The following is a 20128-nucleotide window of genomic DNA, read 5'->3' on the forward strand; positions in this document are numbered from 1 at the left end:
TCATTGGATAACGGGGGAGCATCGACTTGTATCTTTTGTTTGCCTTTGCGTCTTGAGCCGGTTGTTGGAGCTTCAGATGGGAATTGTGAAACAGTCTCCTGATCACTAGTTTGATCTTGTATTAGTGGTTGCTCTTGATCTTGATCTTGTGCTGGTTCAGGGTCTGGAAATAGTGCTTGAATATCATGAGGTATATCACCATTGTTAGGCAATTGATCTTGACCGTGAGCTTGATCAACTTGTTGAGAGTCTTCTCTTTGTTCATCGGAAGCGTGTGGGGCTTGTGGGGGTGATGGCTCCACTTGACTAGAGCATTGTCCTTCTCCTTCGGCCACAAGGGGTTCCTCAATGGGGAGTATTTGACCAATCCCCATTCTTCTTATGGCTTCGGGAGGTATTTCATCACCTATATCACAAAGACCACTTTGCTCCACTTGGGAGCCATTATTTTCGTCAAACTCTACGTTACACGTCTCCTCAATTAGTCCGGTGGACTTGTTGAGGACACGGTAAGCATGAGAGTTTGTAGCATAACCAACAAAGATACCCTCATGTGCTCTAGAATCAAATTTAGCTAACCGAGCTCCCTTTTTAAGAATGAAACACTTAAAACCGAATAACCGGAAGTACTTGAGATTGGGCTTGTTTCCAGTTAGAATCTCATACGGAGTCTTGTTCAAGCCTTTGCGGATGTAGAGCCGATTGGACGCATGACATGCTGTGTTGATGGCCTCTGCCCAGAAGTTGTATGGAGATTTGAATTCTGCCATCATTGTTCTTGCAGCATCTATCAAGGTCCAGTTCTTCCTTTCTGCCACGCCGTTTTGCTGAGGGGTATATGGTGCAGAATATTGGTGCTTTATTCCCTCGTCACCTAGGAACTCATCTAGGGTGTAGTTCTTGAACTCGGTGCCGTTGTCACTCCTAATCATCAAGATCTTTGCTTCATGTTGACGTTGCGCTTCATTAGCAAAGTTGATGACTGTTTGTTGAGTTTCACTCTTCCTTTTGAAGAAATATACCCAGGTATATCTTGAGTAGTCGTCAACAATCACTAAGCAATATTTTCTGCCTCCAAGACTATCAAATGTTGGAGGACCAAACAGATCCATATGGAGGAGTTCCAATGGCCTCTTAGTGTAGATAAGAGTCGTTGGACGATGAGCAGTTTCATGAATCTTTCCTTCAATGCAAGCACTGCAAACACGATCTTTAGCAAAGCTCATATTTGTTAGTCCACGAACATGGTCCCCTGTCAGGAGACTTTGCAAAGATCTCATATTGACATGAGCTAAACGGCGATGCCAAAGCCAGCCCACGTCAACTTTAGCCATTAAACATGTCGCAGTCTTAGTGGGTCGCCTTGAGAAGTTCACCACATAGAGACCATTTTCGACATGTCCAACATAGGCTACTTTAAGAGTCTTGCTCCTTAGGAGGACCACAGTGTCAATATTAAAGAAAGTGGAAAAACCCATGATTGCAAGTTGACGAACTGAGAGTAAATTGTAGGCAAGTGACTCAACAAGCATGACCTTCTCAATAGATAAATCTTGAGAGACGACCACCTTACCAAATCCCAATACCTTTGACGAGGATGCATCGGCGAATTGGACATGGGTGGGCATAGATGGAGAAGGATGCACATCCACCACTAAGTCCTTGCTTCCGGTCATATGATTTGTTGTTCCACTATCGAGCAACCATGACACCCCACCGGAAGCAAACTCCTGCAAAAGATCAAGGCTTGGTTTTAGGTACCCATTTTTTAATGGGTCCTTTCATGTTAGAAACAAGGGTCTTAGGAACCCAGATAGCCCATTCAATCTCTTCATCGTAGGAACCAACAAATCTGGCATAAACATGCCCATCACTAGCACAACATAAAACATAAGAAGAATTGAGTTTGCCGGCTGTGTTAGTAGGAGCAGTTTTGCCCTTCTTGGGGTTCCCATAGTCCACCTTGTTCCTGTTCACCTTCTGAGTCCCCTCACCCTCTTTGACAAAGATGTCCATGAGGGTGAGAGATCGTTTGTTCTTGTTCTTCCTTTTACCTTTTGACTTGGAGGTAAGTCCAAGTCCTTCCTTTCCTACAACACCCTTTTGAGTGCTCAAGAGATCGTTCAGACTCTTCTCACCTTGTCTGCATGCCACAAGGCCCTTCTCAAGTTTCTCCTTTAACTTGGCATTTTCCTCCATAAGATGAACATGCTCACAACAAGGGTTAGTTGCACGAGTATTATCAATTAACACAAAGGGAGGACAAGTAGAGATCTCCTTGGTAAGCTTTGCTTGGAGTTGATCATGAGACTCTTTCAGAGAGAAATGAACACCTTTCAAGGCTTTGTGGGCCTTGTCAAGTATGTCAAACTCTTCTTTGAGTCTGTCACGACCAACTTCAAGAGCATACTTTTCAGATTTAAGCATGCGAGTAAGAACAACATCATGATCTAGTTTCTTTTGCATTTTAGCGCAGTCATCGTTATATGACTCCTCAAGAGCCAAACGAAGGGTGCGCTCTTCTTCTAGAGCACTAGATAATTCGGCAATTTCATCGGCATAGTCACGGCTATGTCCCTGTAGCTCGGAGATAGTCTCCTCATGAGACTCAATGAGGTCAGTGGCCTCACCCAGTTGTTCCAAGAGAGCAACAAAGTGCTTCTTGGGTTCTCCCTTAATAGTGCATAGAAACTTATCAAGATCATGCTCATTAAGCTCTCCAACATCACTACCTTCTACACAATTTAACAATGAAGGAGCAGAAGTAATGTTGGTCTTAATGATGGGAGTTACCTGATTGGTACCTTTTGCCATGAGGCACTTGGTGATGTGGTTCTCGTTGGGGGCGTTGAAGAGAGACACCTTCTGGGAAGAGGTAGTGGCGATAGCAACAGTTGCCGTTGCCACTGCATCATCCTCATCGCCATCATCATCAGAAGGATACTCCTCGAGGGCCACCATCCCTTTTGGGTGAGGTTTCTTCACAAAGTTGTTCTTGATTGGAAATGATTTGGTTTTGTCTTTGCGAATTAGCTTGCCTCCGTTGTCTTCCCTCTTCTCATAGGGACATTCTGCCACGAAGTGACTCACGTTGCCACAGTTATAACATGTCCTCACTCGTTGTTTGGGTTTGAATCCACTCGAGTTGTTCTTGTTGAAGGTGGGTCTTGAGTTCCTTTTATTTCCCCAGAATTGCCTTGATGCAAGAGCCATGTGCTCATGATAAGCATACCTTGTGTCTTCAGGGCAGCTCTCCTCTTCCTCCTCTTCTTCTTCTTCTTCTTCTTCAAGCATTGCTCTTGCTTTCAACGCAAGGTTGGGTGAAGTGGTTTTTGATCGGACACGAGCAAGTGCATTGTCGGCTGTTTCATTCATGATTGACATTGCAATGAACTCATCCAACACTTCACTGGAAGACAAGGAGTGGAAGTCTGGCCGCTGACGAATGATAGATGACATGGCTTTATTGAAAGGCATGATGGCTTTGAGAAACTTGCGCTTGACCCATGTATAATCCACATCCTTACTCCCATGATCCTTTAGTGCCACAGCTATAGCAGTCACCCTCCGATAGAGATCACGAGGGTCCTCGTCTTCCTTCATCACAAACTCATCGGCCTTATCAAGTATCACTTCATAGTTGGATCGTTGAATACTTGAGCTTCCCTTGTACAGTACCATAATATGCTCCCAACAATCCTTGGCGAATGTGAAGGGACGCAAGTGGGGAAGGTCTTCAGGTGGTACAACAGACTGGAGAATAAACAACGCAGAGTGATTATATTGATTGTCTGCATCTTCTCTTGGAGTGAGGTTGCTTGGGTCATGGGGATAATATCCTTGCTCGATAATTCTCCACAAGTTTGTTGAGCTGTGATTCAAATGAGACTTAATAGAAAATACTGTTGGGGAACGTCGCATGGGAAACAAAAATTTTCCTACGCGCACGAAGACCTATCATGGTGATGTCCATCTATGAGAGGGGATGAGTGATCTACGTACCCTTGTAGATCGTACAGCAGAAGCGTTAGAGAACGCGGTTGATGTAGTGGAACGTCCTCACGTCCCTCGATCCGCCCCGCGAACAATCCCGCGATCAGTCCCACGATCTAGTACCGAACGGACGGCACCTCCGCGTTCAGCACACGTACAGCTCGACGATGATCTCGGCCTTCTTGATCCAGCAAGAGATACGGAGAGGTAGAAGAGTTCTCCGGCAGCGTGACGGCGCTCCGGAGGTTGGTGATGATCTTGTCTCAGCAGGGCTCCGCCCGAGCTCCGCAGAAACGCGATCTAGAGGAAAAACTATGGAGGTATGTGGTCGGGCAGCCGTGAGAAAGTCGTCTCAAATCAGCCCTAATTGCTCCATATATATAGGAGGAGGGAGGGGGGCCTTGCCTTGGGGTCCAAGGACCCCCAAGGAGTCGGCCGAGCCAAGGGGGGGGGGAGGACTCCCCCCCCAAACCGAGTTGGACTTGGTTTGGTGGGAGGAGTCCCCCTCCCTTCCCACTTCCTCCCTCTTTTTTTTTCTTTTCCTTTGATTCTTTATTCTTGGTGCATAGGCCCCCTTGGGGCTGTCCCACAAGCCCACTAAGGGCTGGTGTGTCTCCCCAAAGCCTATGGGCTTCCCCGGGGTGGGTTGCCCCCCCTCCCCGGTGATCTCCCGGAACCCATTCGTCATTTCCGGCACATTCCCGGTAACTCCGAAAACCTTCCGGTAATCAAATGAGGTCATCCTATATATCAATCTTCGTTTCCGGACCATTTCGGAAACCCTCGTGACGTCCGTGATCTCATCCGGGACTCCGAACAACATTCGGTAACCAACCATATAACTCAAATACGCATAAAACAACGTCGAACCTTAAGTGTGCAGACCCTGCGGGTTCGAGAACTATGTAGACATGACCCGAGAGACTCCTCGGTCAATATCCAATAGCGGGACCTGGATGCCCATATTGGATCCTACATATATTCTACGAAGATCTTATCGTTTGAACCTCAGTGCCAAGGATTCGTATAATCCCGTATGTCATTCCCTTTGTCCTTCGGTATGTTACTTGCCCGAGATTCGATCGTCAGTATCCGCATACCTATTTCAATCTCGTTTACCGGCAAGTCTCTTTACTCGTTCCGTAATACAAGATCCCGCAACTTACACTAAGTTACTTTGCTTGCAAGGCTTGTGTGTGATGTTGTATTACCGAGTGGGCCCCGAGATACCTCTCCGTCATACGGAGTGACAAATCCCAGTCTTGATCCATACTAACTCAACTAACACCTTCGGAGATACCTGTAGAGCATCTTTATAGTCACCCAGTTACGTTGCGACGTTTGATACACACAAAGCATTCCTCCGGTGTCAGTGAGTTATATGATCTCATGGTCATAGGAATAAATACTTGACATGCAGAAAACAGTAGCAACAAAATGACACGATCAACATGCTACGTCTATTAGTTTGGGTCTAGTCCATCACGTGATTCTCCCAATGACGTGATCCAGTTATCAAGCAACAACACCTTGTTCATAATCAGAAGACACTGACTATCATCGATCAACTGGCTAGCCAACTAGAGGCATGCTAGGGACGGTGTTTTGTCTATGTATCCACACATGTAAATGAGTCTTCATTCAATACAATTATAGCATGGATAATAAACTATTATCTTGTTACAGGAATTATAATAATAACTATACATTTATTATTGCCTCTAGGGCATAATTCCAAGAGTCTCCCACTTGCACTAGAGTCAATAATCTAGCCCTCACATCACCATGTGAATCACATTGTAATAAATCTAACACCCATACAGTTCTGGGGTCGATCATGTTTTGGCCGTGGAAGAGGTTTAGTCAGCGGGTCTGCTACATTCAGATCCGTGTGCACTTTGCATATATTTACGTCCTCCTCCTCGACGTAGTCGCGGATGAGCTTGAAGCGTCGTTTGATGTGTCTGGTCTTCTTGTGAAACCTTGGCTCCTTTGCTAAGGCAATGGCACCAGTGTTGTCACGGAACAAGGTTATTGGATCCAGTGCACTTGGCACCACTCCAAGATCCGTCATGAACTGCTTCATCCAGACACCCTCCTTCGCCGCCTCCAAGGCAGCCATGTACTCCGCTTCACATGTAGAATCTGCTACGACGCTTTGCTTGGAACTGTACCAGCTTACTGCACCCCCATTAAGAATAAATACGTATCCGGTTTGCGACTTAGAGTCGTCCGGATCTGTGTCAAAGCTTGCATCGACGTAACCTTTTACGGCGAGCTCTTCGTCACCTCCATACACGAGAAACATCTCCTTAGTCCTTTTCAGGTACTTCAGGATATTCTTGACCGCTGTCCAGTGATCCACTCCTGGATTACTCTGGAACCTACCTGCCATACTTATGGCCAGGCTAACATCCGGTCTAGTGCACAGCATCGCATACATGATAGAACCTATGGCTGAAGCATAGGGAACTGAGTGCATATGCTCTCTATCTTCATCAGTTGATGGGCACTGAGTCTTACTCAATCTCGTACCTTGTAACACTGGCAAGAACCCTTTCTTGGACTGTTCCATTTTGAACCTCTTCAAAACTTTATCAAGGTATGTGCTTTGTGAAAGTCCTATCAGGCGTTTTGATCTATCCCTATAGATCTTAATGCCTAGAATGTAAGCAGCTTCTCCTAGGTCCTTCATATAGAAACTTTTATTCAAGTAACCTTTTATGCTCTCCAAAAGCTCTACGTTGTTTCCAATCAGTAATATGTCATCCACATATAATATTAGAAACGCCACAGAGCTCCCACTCACTTTCTTGTAAATACATGATTCTCCAACCACTTGTATAAACCCAAATGCTTTGATCACCTCATCAAAGCGTTTGTTCCAACTCCGAGATGCTTGCACCAGTCCATAAATGGATCGCTGGAGCTTGCACACCTTGTCAGCATTTTTAGGATCGACAAAACCTTCGGGTTGCATCATATACAACTCTTCCTTAAGGAAACCATTAAGGAACGCCGTTTTGACATCCATCTGCCAGATTTCATAATCGAAAAATGCAGCTATTGCTAACATGATTCTGACGGACTTAAGCATTGCCACGGGAGAGAAAGTCTCATCGTAGTCAATTCTTGGAACTTGTGAAAAACCCTTTGCCACAAGTCGAGCTTTATAAACGGTCACATTACCGTCAGCGTCCGTCTTCTTCTTAAAGATCCATTTGTTCTGAATAGCCTTGCGGCCTTCAGGTAGTATCTCCAAAGTCCACACTTTGTTCTCATACATGGATCCTATCTCAGATCTCATGGCTTCTAGCCATTTGTTGGAATCTGGGCCCACCATTGCTTCTTCATAATTCGCAGGTTCATTGTTGTCTAACAACACGATTGATAAGACGGGATTACCGTACCACTCTGGAGCAGCGCGTGATCTCGTCGACCTGCGTGGTTCAACAGAAACTTGAACTGGAGTTCATGATCATCATCATTAACTTCCTCCTCAACCGGCGTCGCAATGACAGAGGTTTCCCCTTGCCCTGCGCCACCATCCAGAGGGATGAGAGGTTCGACAACCTCGTCAAGTTCTATCTTCCTCCCACTCAATTCTCTCGAGAGAAACTCCTTCTCGAGAAAAGTTCCGTTCTTAGCAACAAACACTTTGCCCTCGGATTTTAGATAGAAGGTGTACCCAACTGTCTCTTTTGGGTAGCCTATGAAGACGCATTTTTCCGCTTTGGGTTCCAGCTTTTCAGGCTGAAGCTTTTTGACATAAGCATCACATCCCCAAACTTTAAGAAACGAGAACTTTGGCCTTTTGCCATACCACAGTTCGTATGGTGTCGTCTCAACGGATTTTGATGGTGCCCTATTTAAAGTGAATGCAACTGTTTCTAATGCATAACCCCAAAATGATAACGACAAATCAGTAAGAGACATCGTAGATCGCACCATCTCTAACAAAGTACGATTACGACATTCGGACACACCATTACGCTGTGGTGTTCCAGGCGGTGTTAACTGCGAAACAATTCCACATTGTCTTAAGTGAGTACCAAACTCGAAATTCAGATATTCACCCCCACGATCAGACCGTAGGAACTTGATCTTCTTGTTACGATGATTTTCCACTTCACTCTGAAATTGCTTGAACTTTTCAAATGTTTCAGACTTGTGCTTCATCAAGTAGACATAACCATATCTACTTAAGTCGTCAGTGAAGGTGAGGAAATAACGATATCCGCCGCGTGCCTCCACGCTCATTGGACCACACACATCGGTATGTATGATTTCCAACAAGTCACTTGCACGCTCCATTGTTCCGGAGAACGGAGTCTTAGTCATCTTGCCCATGAGGCATGGTTCGCACGTGTCAAGTGAATCAAAGTCAAGTGACTCCAAAAGTCCATTAGCATGGAGTTTCTTCATGCGCCTTACATCAATATGACCCAAGCGGCAGTGCCACAAAAATATGACGCTATCATTGTTTACTCTAACTCTTTTGGTCTCAATGTTATGTATATGCGTATCGCTATCAAGATTCAATATGAACAATCCTCTCACATTCGGTGCATGACCATAAAAGATGTTACTCATAGAAATAGAACAACCATTATTCTCAGACTTAAAAGAGTAACCGTCTTGCAATAAACAAGATCCAGATATAATGTTCATGCTCAACGCAGGCACTAAATAACAATGATTTAAGTTCATCACTAATCCCGATGGTAGCTGAAGTGACACTGTGCCGACGGCGATTGCATCAACCTTGGAACCATTTCCTACGCGCATCATCACTTCGTCTTTCGCCAGCCTTCGTCTATTCCGCAGTTCCTGTTTCGAGTTGCAAATGTGAGCAACAAAACCGGTATCGAATACCCAGGCACTACTACGAGAGCCGGTTAAGTACACATCAATAACATGTATATCAAATATACCTGATTTTTCTTTGCCCGCCTTCTTATCTGCCAGATACTTGGGGCAATTGCGCTTCCAGTGACCCATACCCTTGCAATAGAAGCACTCTGTTTCAGGCTTAGGTCCAGCCTTGGGTTTCTTCGGCGGATTGGCAACAGGCTTGCCGCTCTTCTTCGAATTGCCCTTCTTGCCTTTGTCGTTTCTCTTGAAACTAGTGGTCTTGCTCACCATCAACACTTGATGCTCTTTACGGAGTTCAGACTCTACGACTTTCAGCATCGCAAACAACTCGCCAGGAGACTTGTTCATCCCTTGCATGTTGTAGTTCAACACAAAGCCTTTATAGCTTGGCGGCAGTGATTGAAGGATTCTGTCAGTGATAGCCTCTTGAGGGAGTTCAATCCCCAGCTCAGCCAGACGGTTTGAGTACCCAGACATTTTGAGCACATGTTCACTGACAGACGAGTTTTCCTCCATCTTGCAAGCATAGAATTTATCGGAGGTCTCATACCTCTCGATCCGGGCGTTCTTCTGAAAGATAAACTTCAACTCCTGGAACATCTCAAATGCTCCATGACGCTCAAAGCGACGTTGAAGTCCCGGTTCTAAGCCATACAAGACTGCACATTGAACTATTGAGTAGTCCTCCTTACGCGCTAACCAAGCGTTCTTAACATCCTGATCAGCCGTAGCGGGTGGTTCATCTCCTAGCGCAGCATTAAGGACATAATCCTTCTTCCCAGCTTGTAAGATTAGCTTAAGATTACGAGCCGAGTCTACAAAGTTGCTTCCATCATCTTTCAACTTAGCTTTCTCTAGGAACGTATTAAAATTCAGGATGACACTCGCGTGAGCCATGATCTACAACACAAATATATTCAAAGTGGACTTAGACTATGTTCAAGATAATTAGAGTTTAACTTAATCAAATTATATGCTAAACTCCCACTCAAAAAGTACATCTCTCTAGTCATTTGAGTGGTTCATGATCCACTTACACTATCCCAAGTCCGATCATCACGTGAGTTGAGTATAGTTTCAGTGGTAAGCATCCCTATGCTAATCATATCAACTATATGATTCATGATCGACCTTTCGGTCTCATGTGTTCCGAGGCCATGTCTGCACATGCTAGGCTCGTCAAGCTTAACCCGAGTGTTCCGCGTGCGCAACTGTTTTGCACCCGTTGTATGTGAACGTTGAGTCTATCACACCCGATCATCACGTGGTGTCTCGAAACGACGAACTGTAGCAACGGTGCACAGTCGGGGAGAACACAATTTCGTCTTGAAATTTTAGTGAGAGATCACCTCATAATGCTACCGTCGTTCTAAGCAAAATAAGGTGCATAAAAGGATTAACATCACATGCAATTCATAAGTGACATGATATGGCCATCATCACGTGCTTCTTGATCTCCATCACCAAAGCACCAGCACGATCTTCTTGTCACCGGCGCCACACCATGATCATCCATCAACGTGTTGCCATCGGGGTTGTCGTGCTACTTATGCTATTACTACTAAAGCTACATCCTAGCAAAATAGTAAACGCATCTGCAAGCACATATGTTAGTATAAAGACAACCCTATGGCTCCTGCGGTTGCCGTACCATCGACGTGCAAGTCAATATTTCTATTACAACATGATCATCTCATACATCCAATATATCACATCACATCGTTGGCCATATCACATCACAATCATACCCTGCAAAAACAAGTTAGACGTCCTCTAATTTTGTTGTTGCATGTTTTACGTGGTGACCAAGGGTATCTAGTAGGATCGCATCTTACTTACGCAAACACCACAACGGAGATATATGAGTTGCTATTTAACCTCATCCAAGGACCTCCTCGGTCAAATCCGATTCAACTAAAGTTGGAGAAACCGTCACTTGCCAGTCATCTTTGAGCAAAGGGGATTACTCGTAACGATGAAACCAGTCTCTCGTAAGCGTACGAGTAATGTCGGTCCAAGCCGCTTCAATCCAACAATACCGCGGAATCAAGAAAGGACTAAGGAGGGCAGCAAAACGCACATCACCGCCCACAAAAACTTTTGTGTTCTACCCGAGAAGACATCTACGCATGAACCTAGCTCATGATTCCACTGTTGGGGAACGTCGCATGGGAAACAAAAATTTTCCTACGCGCACGAAGACCTATCATGGTGATGTCCATCTACGAGAGGGGATGAGTGATCTACGTACCCCTGTAGATCGTACAGCAGAAGCGTTAGAGAACGCGGTTGATGTAGTGGAACGTCCTCACGTCCCTCGATCCGCCCCGCGAACAATCCCGCGATCAGTCCCACGATCTAGTACCGAACAGACGGCACCTCCGCGTTCAGCACACGTACAACTCGACGATGATCTCGGCCTTCTTGATCCAGCAAGAGAGACGGAGAGGTAGAAGAGTTCTCCGGCAGCGTGACGGCGCTCCGGAGGTTGGTGATGATCTTGTCTCAGCAGGGCTTCGCCCGAGCTCCGCAGAAACGCGATCTAGAGGAAAAACTATGGAGGTATGTGGTCGGGCAGCCGTGAGAAAGTCATCTCAAATCAGCCCTAATTGCTCCATATATATAGGAGGAGGGAGGGGGGCCTTGCCTTGGGGTCCAAGGACCCCCAAGGAGTCGGCCGAGCCAAGGGGGGGGAGGACTCCCCCCCCCAAACCGAGTTGGACTTGGTTTGGTGGGAGGAGTCCCCCTCCCTTCCCACTTCCTCCCTCTTTTTTTTTCTTTTCCTTTGATTCTTTATTCTTGGCGCATAGGCCCCCTTGGGGCTATCCCACCAGCCCACTAAGGGCTGGTGTGTCTCCCAAAGCCTATGGGCTTCCCCGGGGTGGGTTGCCCCCCCCCGGTGAACTCCCGGAACCCATTCGTCATTCCCGGCACATTGTCGGTAACTCCGAAAACCTTCCGGTAATCAAATGAGGTCATCCTATATATCAATCTTCATTTCCGGACCATTCCGGAAACCCTCGTGACGTCCGTGATCTCATCCGGGACTCCGAACAACATTCGGTAACCAACCATATAACTCAAATACGCATAAAACAACGTCGAACCTTAAGTGTGCAGACCCTGCGGGTTCGAGAACTATGTAGACATGACCCGAGAGACTCCTCGGTCAATATCCAATAGCGGGACCTGGATGCCCATATTGGATCCTACATATTCTACGAAGATCTTATCGTTTGAACCTCAGTGCCAAGGATTCGTATAATCCCGTATGTCATTCCCTTTGTCCTTCGGTATGTTACTTGCCCGAGATTCGATCGTCAGTATCCGCATACCTATTTCAATCTCGTTTACCGGCAAGTCTCTTTACTCGTTCCGTAATACAAGATCCCGCAACTTACACTAAGTTACTTTGCTTGCAAGGCTTGTGTGTGATGTTGTATTACCGAGTGGGCCCCGAGATACCTCTCCGTCATACGGAGTGACAAATCCCAGTCTTGATCCATACTAACTCAACTAACACCTTCGGAGATACCTGTAGAGCATCTTTATAGTCACCCAGTTACGTTGCGACGTTTGATACACACAAAGCATTCCTCCGGTGTCAGTGAGTTATATGATCTCATGGTCATAGGAATAAATACTTGACATGCAGAAAACAGTAGCAACAAAATGACACGATCAACATGCTACGTCTATTAGTTTGGGTCTAGTCCATCACGTGATTCTCCCAATGACGTGATCCAGTTATCAAGCAACAACACCTTGTTCATAATCAGAAGACACTGACTATCATCGATCAACTGGCTAGCCAACTAGAGGCATGCTAGGGACGGTGTTTTGTCTATGTATCCACACATGTAAATGAGTCTTCATTCAATACAATTATAGCATGGATAATAAACTATTATCTTGTTACAGGAATTATAATAATAACTATACATTTATTATTGCCTCTAGGGCATAATTCCAACAAATACCCAGTTAGCAAAGTCACCTTTCACAAGTTTAGGAGGAGGACCAACAAGATTAAGACGAGGTGCGAGAACGGGTCCTCCATATGTCATGGGAGGTGGAACCGAAGCATATGTTCCAGTCCCATCCTTTTCGTGAGGTGAAGCAGGTTGCATACCTTTAGCCGCTTCCTTAGAGGAGTTGGCCTCCGAATCGGAAATGGTGGGTTTAACCACTAAAGCCGGTTCGGGTGAACTTTTAAGACCATCAATTAATTCTTTAAGCATGGTTTTGACTTCGCTCGTCAAGGACGTCTTGAGGGCGGCCATAGCCGTATTCAAGTCGTCCCTTGTGACCGAAGTCAAGTCCATGTCCTCGGGTTGCCCACGGTTAACTTCCTCTCCGCGTTCCATACTCTTCGGGTGGTTAAGCCCATAATAAAGAGACGTGGCTCTGATACCAACTGAAAGGATCGATATGGTTGGCTAGAGGGGGGGGGGGGTGAATAGACAACGACCACTTTTTAATTAATCTTAACAAGTTAAGGTAAACACTATACGGGTTCACAAATAATATGACAAAGAGGTGAACCCTATAGAAGCTAACAACTAGAGCTATTAGGACAAGTAAGATATAGTCACAAGCATAAGCAAATACAAAGTAAAGGTTAGAGATAACCACAAGTGGAACCGATGGAGACGAGGATGTGTTACCGAAGTTCCTTTCCTTTGACAGGAAGTACGTCTCCGTTGGAGCGGTGTGGAGGCACAATGCTCCCCAAAAAGCCACTAAGGCCACCGTATTCTCCTCACGCCCTCGCACGATGCAAGGTACCGTGATTCCACTATAGGTGCCCTTGAAGGCGGCGACCGAACCTTTACAAACAAGGTTGGGGCAACTCCACACAAAGCTTGGAGGCTCCCAACTAAACCACGAAGCTTCACCACAATGGAATATGGCTTCAAGGTGACCTCAACCGTCTAGGATGCTCAAACACCCAAGAGTAACAAGATCCGCAAGGGATTGGTGGGGGAATCAACTTTTCTCTTGGTGGAAGTGTGGATCTAGGCCTTCTCAACCAATGCCTAAAGAATCGACAAGTTTGATTGGCTAGGGAGAGAGATCGGGCACTTTAGAGCTTGTGGAGCAACAATGGAGCTTAGAGAGGTAAGAGATAGGGTTCCTCAGCTAGAAGAACCCTTTATATAGTGGGGGGGAAAACAGACCGTTTTCCCACTCTCTGCCCGAGCACCAGCGGTACTACCGCTGTGCCGAAGCGGTACTACCGCCGGCCCCTTGGTAGTGCACAAGCACTACTACCGCCGGGAAAGTCTCCGCAAAAGGGTCCGTCCACAAACTACCGCTAGGTAGGTAGAACAAAACACCTGGAGCGGTACTACCGCTGACCAGGGGCGGTACTACCGCTGGCCAGCGGTACTACCGCTGGCAGTCCAGCGATACTACCGCTGGCCAGCGGTACTACCGCTGGCAGTCCAGCGGTACTACCGCTGGAACCAGCGGTACTACCGCTGGGGACCATTTTGCAGAGATAAACGAGACGAATAGGCGAGGGCCGCTCCAAAAGATAAGGAAAGGGAGAATGTGAAGTGTGCATGTGTAAAGATAGATTCCACCCAAACCTTTCCACTACGGATCCCTTCTTAATAGTACGGCTTTCCTATGACTCAAATAAAGAGAATCGTAGAGAGCGCCGTGCTTCCGTTCCAGAAGAGAGGAGACGTGACGTCTTGTGCCGTTGACGAGTGTTACGTGAAACCTTGACACACACGATTAGTCCTGTACGGTACTGTCATCAATCACCAAAATTACTTAGGCATAAACTATGCCTCAACAATGTTCCAACGAGCCTAGACCGGTAAAAGTTACTATGAAAGTCACTATGCATATTTTATATTCATTGTCATTAACTCCCAAAACAATGATAGTGTATTCATTTACACGCACGAATCTGGTTATTTTGTTTTCCATTTTATGCTCTCATGGTATGGTAACAAATTTGTTCGTTCAATTTGCACGGTGAGTGTCTTATAGCACATATTATTAATAAAAAAAATGAAGCATAATTGCATGCTAATGAGGTACACTGCTCATGCAGGATGGTTATGAGCTGAGAAATAATTTTTCGATATATTTGCTCGACTATCATACGAATGAAGCTGAAGAGAACATCCCGTATGATATACGACAAATTCTCAAGTGTCTTAAGTAGAGAGTTAGTAGTCTAGATAATAAAAGTGGACTTATCTCTACACACTTGTACACAGACTATATTTTTTATCGAATCTTTTGTTTATCACCATGGATTTGTTTATTGTATTTTGCCATATGTTGTGGCTATATATTTATAATATGAATTTTATGACGCAATATGTTTTGGTTAGGGCAAAAATTAATCTCTGATATATCTAAACCCGTATGATGACCTGCCATTAAGAACGTGGAATCTAGCTAAATATAGAATGTGAAACCTGTATATAAGGGGGATTTGTCGGTAACCTCGATGCCACGTGGGTTAAATTTGATAGATCAATCGTGCAACCAAGATGACAGAACAGAAGCACCTTAATCGTGTTTGAAATAGAATCATTCAGGTTGCAGATTTCGGGCTGGCCAAGCTGAGCCACAGCAACGACACGCACGTCTCGACGCGCGTCATGGGCACGTTCGGCTACCTGGCTCCCGAGTACGCCTCCAGCGGCAAGCTAACGGAGAAGTCAGACGTCTTCTCGTACGGCATCATGCTGCTCGAGTTGCTCACCGGCCGGCGGCCGGCGAACCGCGCGTCCTACGACGCGGAGGACTGCCTCGTGGACTGGGTACGTACCCTCCGGTCTTCACTGCCTGCCTGCTCCTGGTCGTCTAACATTTATTTGCATCCTGCAGGCTCGACCGGCCCTCTCGCGCGCCTTGGCGGACGGCGACTATGACAAGCTCGTTGACGAGCGGTTGGACGGCGACTACAACAAGACGGAAGCTGCGCGCGTCGTCGCCTGCGCCGCCGCCTGCATTCGCCACGCCGCCAGGAGACGTCCCAAGATGAGCCAGGTCGTTGAGTCACTGCAGGGGGAAGTCTCGCTGGAGACGCTCAACGACGGGCCGCGGGATGGCACGCTCAGCTCCGTCGGCTCCATGCCGGTGTCGGACTATGGACGGTCCGGGTCGTCGTCGACCTACACGGTCCAGACGGAGCGGATCAGGAAGGTGGCGCTGCCCAGCCCGGAGTACAGCACCGAGTATCCCAGCCCCAGCCCCGGGTTTGACCACCCCTCCCCGCCCAGCAGTCTCGATACCAACGTCTCCTCCTCGGCGGAGCATGTGCCGGTCACGAACCACCGGCATCGAGGTTACCGGCAAGTATGACGCCTCATGGGGATTAGGCTCCCGCGTGCTGGTCGTCTCCACGGAGACCATAATATTTTTTATTCCACTTAGAATATGCTATCTTTTACTATGTTCATTCGATCAATAGCATCATCTTGTACAACTCAACTTTTATCCCAAAAGCATCATGCAACATATTCTTTTGTCAACGTTGGAGAAAAGTTGGGCATCCTCCAGCATTTTCTTGATTCTCACAGACATTTTATCTTATTCACCACAAAAGTTATGAGAATGAAAGTTGATTGGGTCACCGCCTTGTTTGAAATGTATAATTGACTGCATTTTTGGATGAGTTGTTATTTTTCCAACAGGGAGCAGTTCGATCCGGAAGTTTTCACAGATGCAAATTCCTTGATGCCTTAGACATCGGATGCAGATCAACATTCTATCTCTCTCAGTCTTGACATAGATTCTGCAGTTGTAGCAAGAAATCTCTGTTTTGCCTGCAGCTTGGTCCACTTTGTAGGTGTTCTTAGGTAGGAAAAACATGCCACTATGGAATTGTGATATTTGTTAGACAACAAGTCAACAACAACAATAGCGTCGTCGCTGTCTGTTAAGGAACAATGCCAAGAGGCGCACTGCAAACAAGGATACAGTTCAGGTCTCTTGTTCTTTCTTCTCCCCCACTCCAACCCAGCTGCATTCATTCCTGGACAAAGCTTAACCCTTCATGTGTTTCTTTCATCTTTTGGGCAGGAAAAACATCTCTGCACCAACCATGAGAATATCAGTGGGAGCAGTGTCGGGAAAGGTGGCTGCTTAGCTGACTCGGCATCATCTTGCGCCAGATGACGCACTCTTATCTCACTACCTGGTCGTCTCCACGGAGACCATCACGCCCAACTACTACGTCGGCAACGAGCGCGCCATGCTCCTGCCCAACTGTTGTTCCGCGTCGGCGGAGTGGCCGCGCTGCTATCCACGTCCCCCGTGAACGCCCGCTTCCGCCTCAAGCACGTCGTGCGCACCTTCACCGGCGCCAGCGACGACGGCGCCTACCGCTGCGTGTTCCAGGAGGAGGACGACCAAGGGAACGTCGGGATCAACCTCACCAAGAACCTGATGGTCGTCGCCGGGAGCTCGATGAAGCACCTGTGTATCCACGCGGGCGGCCGCGCCGTCATCGACCAGCTGCAGAAGAAGTTCGGCCTCTCCGACGAGCAGGTGGAGGCGTCGCGAATGACGCTGCACCGGTTCGGGAACACGTCGAGTAGCTCGCTGTGGTACGAGCTGGCCTACGTCGAGCAGCGGGGGGACGCGGGGCAGAGGGCGCTGGGCGTGCCTACCGGTGACTGTGCGCTCGTCGGCAAGATCGCCGCCCCCCGGATCTGGGGTGGTGGGGCGCCGCGCAGCCGGGGGCGCAGAGCGGGGGACGCGGGCAGAGGGCGCCGCGCGTGGGTGCCGTCGACTGCGCGTTCGTCGACGGGAGCGCTGCCCCCGGATCTCGCCTGAAAGCACGGAGTGGAGGGCGCGGGGTGGGAGGCTGACCACGGCGCAGCCTTGCCGTAGGGAGAGGCGAGGGAGGTAGAGTTGCTCCCGTAGGTGTCGGTCGCGCCGTCCCAAGCCGTGCGCCACGGCACGCCGGCGCCACCCACAGAGATGGAGATGGTCTGCACGGGAGGGGAAGGAGGAGATGGTCTGCACGGGAGGGAGAGGGTGAGTGGATCTGCACGGGAGGGGGAGGAGGAGATGGTCTGCACGGGAGGGAGAGGGTGAGTGGATCTGCACGGGAGGGGAAGGAGGAGATGGTCTGCACGGAAGGGAGAGGGTGAGGGGATCTGCACGGGAGGGGGAGGAGGAGATGGTCTGCACGGCGACCGCGTTTGGATGATCGGCTTCGGGTCGGGGTCAAGTGCCGGTATCCAACCAGCTGCCCGCGACACCGATGGGCCGTGGACCTCGTCCATCAGCAGGTATCCGGTGGACATTCCCGACGTGCTAAAATAAGTCAAGATTCATAAAGTCCACAAAAGAAAACAAAAAATTTGTTAACCGCGCATGCATTAGCTACGGCACTAGTTAGCAAATAGGATGTCCACATCTTCCGTTGACGACATGCACTGTGAGGAAGCGTTGTTTTAGTCCATCTTTAAATTTGTTAGCTGAATGCCCGTTGCACCAAGCATTGTACCATGTCCTTCACCTATAAAATGAACCACGGTAGGATAATTTACATACTAAACAACACAAGCATTAGGTTCCTTCTTTGCTACGATTAGCTGACATCGCCTACGGTTCAAAGGTATGTTGCACTGGAAGTCCGATCATCATATTCAGAAGAAAAGAGTAGACATGTAGTTTTTCGTGTATATATCATAATTGCAATCAGCTCACTAATTATTTTGTTAACATTGTTAATGTAGATGAATGTTTTTGATCTAAATGACGACACGATCACTGATATTGTTTCTAATTTAATTTGCTCTTGCTCGAAACAATATCTCTGGCTGAGGATCATTATCAAACTAACTTTCATTTTTTTAGATGTTTGTGGCGTAGTTATGTACGTCGGTCCACTTCAAAGGGATTATTATGCATCCAATGGAATGAGGGAAATAGCAATAGCCGCGCGCGATTATGAAATACTTTTTCTTCGAATTTTTGGCAATAAACTAGATTTATACGAGGAAGATCTGAAACGAGCGGAGTACAACGCTTCTGTTCTTGAAGCCTTCAACATGGAGGTTGATCGTGCATCCAGTAAGGCTGGTTACTTTGATTTATAATGCATTTGATTGTTCATGCCACTATGTTAACTATATATGAATGTATGTCAGGATCCCTTATTGAAACAAAAACATCTCGGCTCATATTTCAACACTGTCCGAGATTCCCCTATCGCATGGACGGTTATTACGTGGGCGATGATTTAGAAGGTAACTCTTTAGCGACGTACATATTTTTTGCAAGCGAACTGTTCTGTTGTGTCACGATATATCTATTTATGTTTGTCTCAGATGTTAGGAAGGACGCGCGTCGTGACACCTCTCTTGGGGACAGGGTTAAAATGCTGGTGTTGCATCGATGGGAGCAGTACAAAGATGTCAATGACAAGCTATGCGAGCGCGTCGAACTGACAGCAAAATATCAAACAAATGAACAGAACATAGAAGAGCCATCGACGATGATAAAACTTAATGCTAGGGTGACAGAAGAGCCGATTGAAGAGCAATCGACGATGATGAAATTTGGGACTTTGCGTACGCACAAATGGGTTGATGAAAGATCCATCGATGATTATTAAACTTAAGGCTAGGGTGGCACAGAAGGATCCTTTTTCGTCAAAGGGTGCTTTTTTGGTGAAGTCCCGGTTGCCGCGCGGAGCTTCATAATTTAATCATACAGTGTGTCCATTTTTATTCTCTTTTTTACGTCAATCCATTTTAATTCTTTAAGATCTTTTGTAAGCAACCTTAATTTTTTTGCATTAAGAGAATTAGATAAGCTTGCTGCTGTCAAGATGACAAGGACTTTGCGACTTTGTGACTTGACTGAATGTTCTCTACTTATGCTTTCGTGAGCAAGATTAGTACTTTTGTTTTCAATTCGCTCTCTGTGAACCACTCAAACTATATAAGGGGTGGTCACGTGACGAGATGTGTCGATCAACTATTCTAAATGTATCATGTTTGACACATGTTTTTAAAACAAAACAATTCTTTGATCGTTAATATTTATTATTAACCCGTGCCAACGCACGGGCACTCAACTAGTAGATTTAAGGGTACGCCCCGCAGATCTAACGGTCGCGCTGCGACAAGCGTTCGCGCCGGCGCGTAGTACTACCCTTAGTATAATCAAATAAATCACTTTATTCCCTTACTCTCACCTTCACAAATGTTTCTTCCAACCCAATAAGAAAAGGGTCGGTATCCTTGAAGGTACGGGTAGTTGACCTATA

At 46.8% G+C, this 20128-nt stretch overlaps 1 protein-coding gene across 1 annotated transcript; it reads left to right on the top strand.

Moving 5' to 3' along the window:
- The first annotated feature begins 17026 nt into the window (after positions 1-17026).
- On the top strand, positions 17027-19705 carry LOC123425716 (3-ketoacyl-CoA synthase 1-like). Its single transcript, XM_045109427.1, has 3 exons — positions 17027-18927; positions 19005-19103; positions 19185-19705. Exon 1 carries the CDS (start codon positions 17290-17292, stop codon positions 17677-17679), a length of 390 nt encoding a protein of 129 aa, XP_044965362.1. The 5' UTR covers positions 17027-17289; the 3' UTR covers positions 17680-18927; positions 19005-19103; positions 19185-19705.
- The last annotated feature ends 423 nt before the right edge of the window (positions 19706-20128 follow it).

This window comes from Hordeum vulgare, chromosome 2H (genome assembly GCF_904849725.1).
Source record: "Hordeum vulgare subsp. vulgare chromosome 2H, MorexV3_pseudomolecules_assembly, whole genome shotgun sequence".
Taxonomy (NCBI): domain Eukaryota; kingdom Viridiplantae; phylum Streptophyta; class Magnoliopsida; order Poales; family Poaceae; genus Hordeum; species Hordeum vulgare.

Excerpts from the sequence above, each read along its gene's own strand:
- LOC123425716 (XM_045109427.1), top strand. The coding sequence starts at position 17,290 with ATGGTCGTCGCCGGGAGCTCGATGAAGCACCTGTGTATCCACGCGGGC.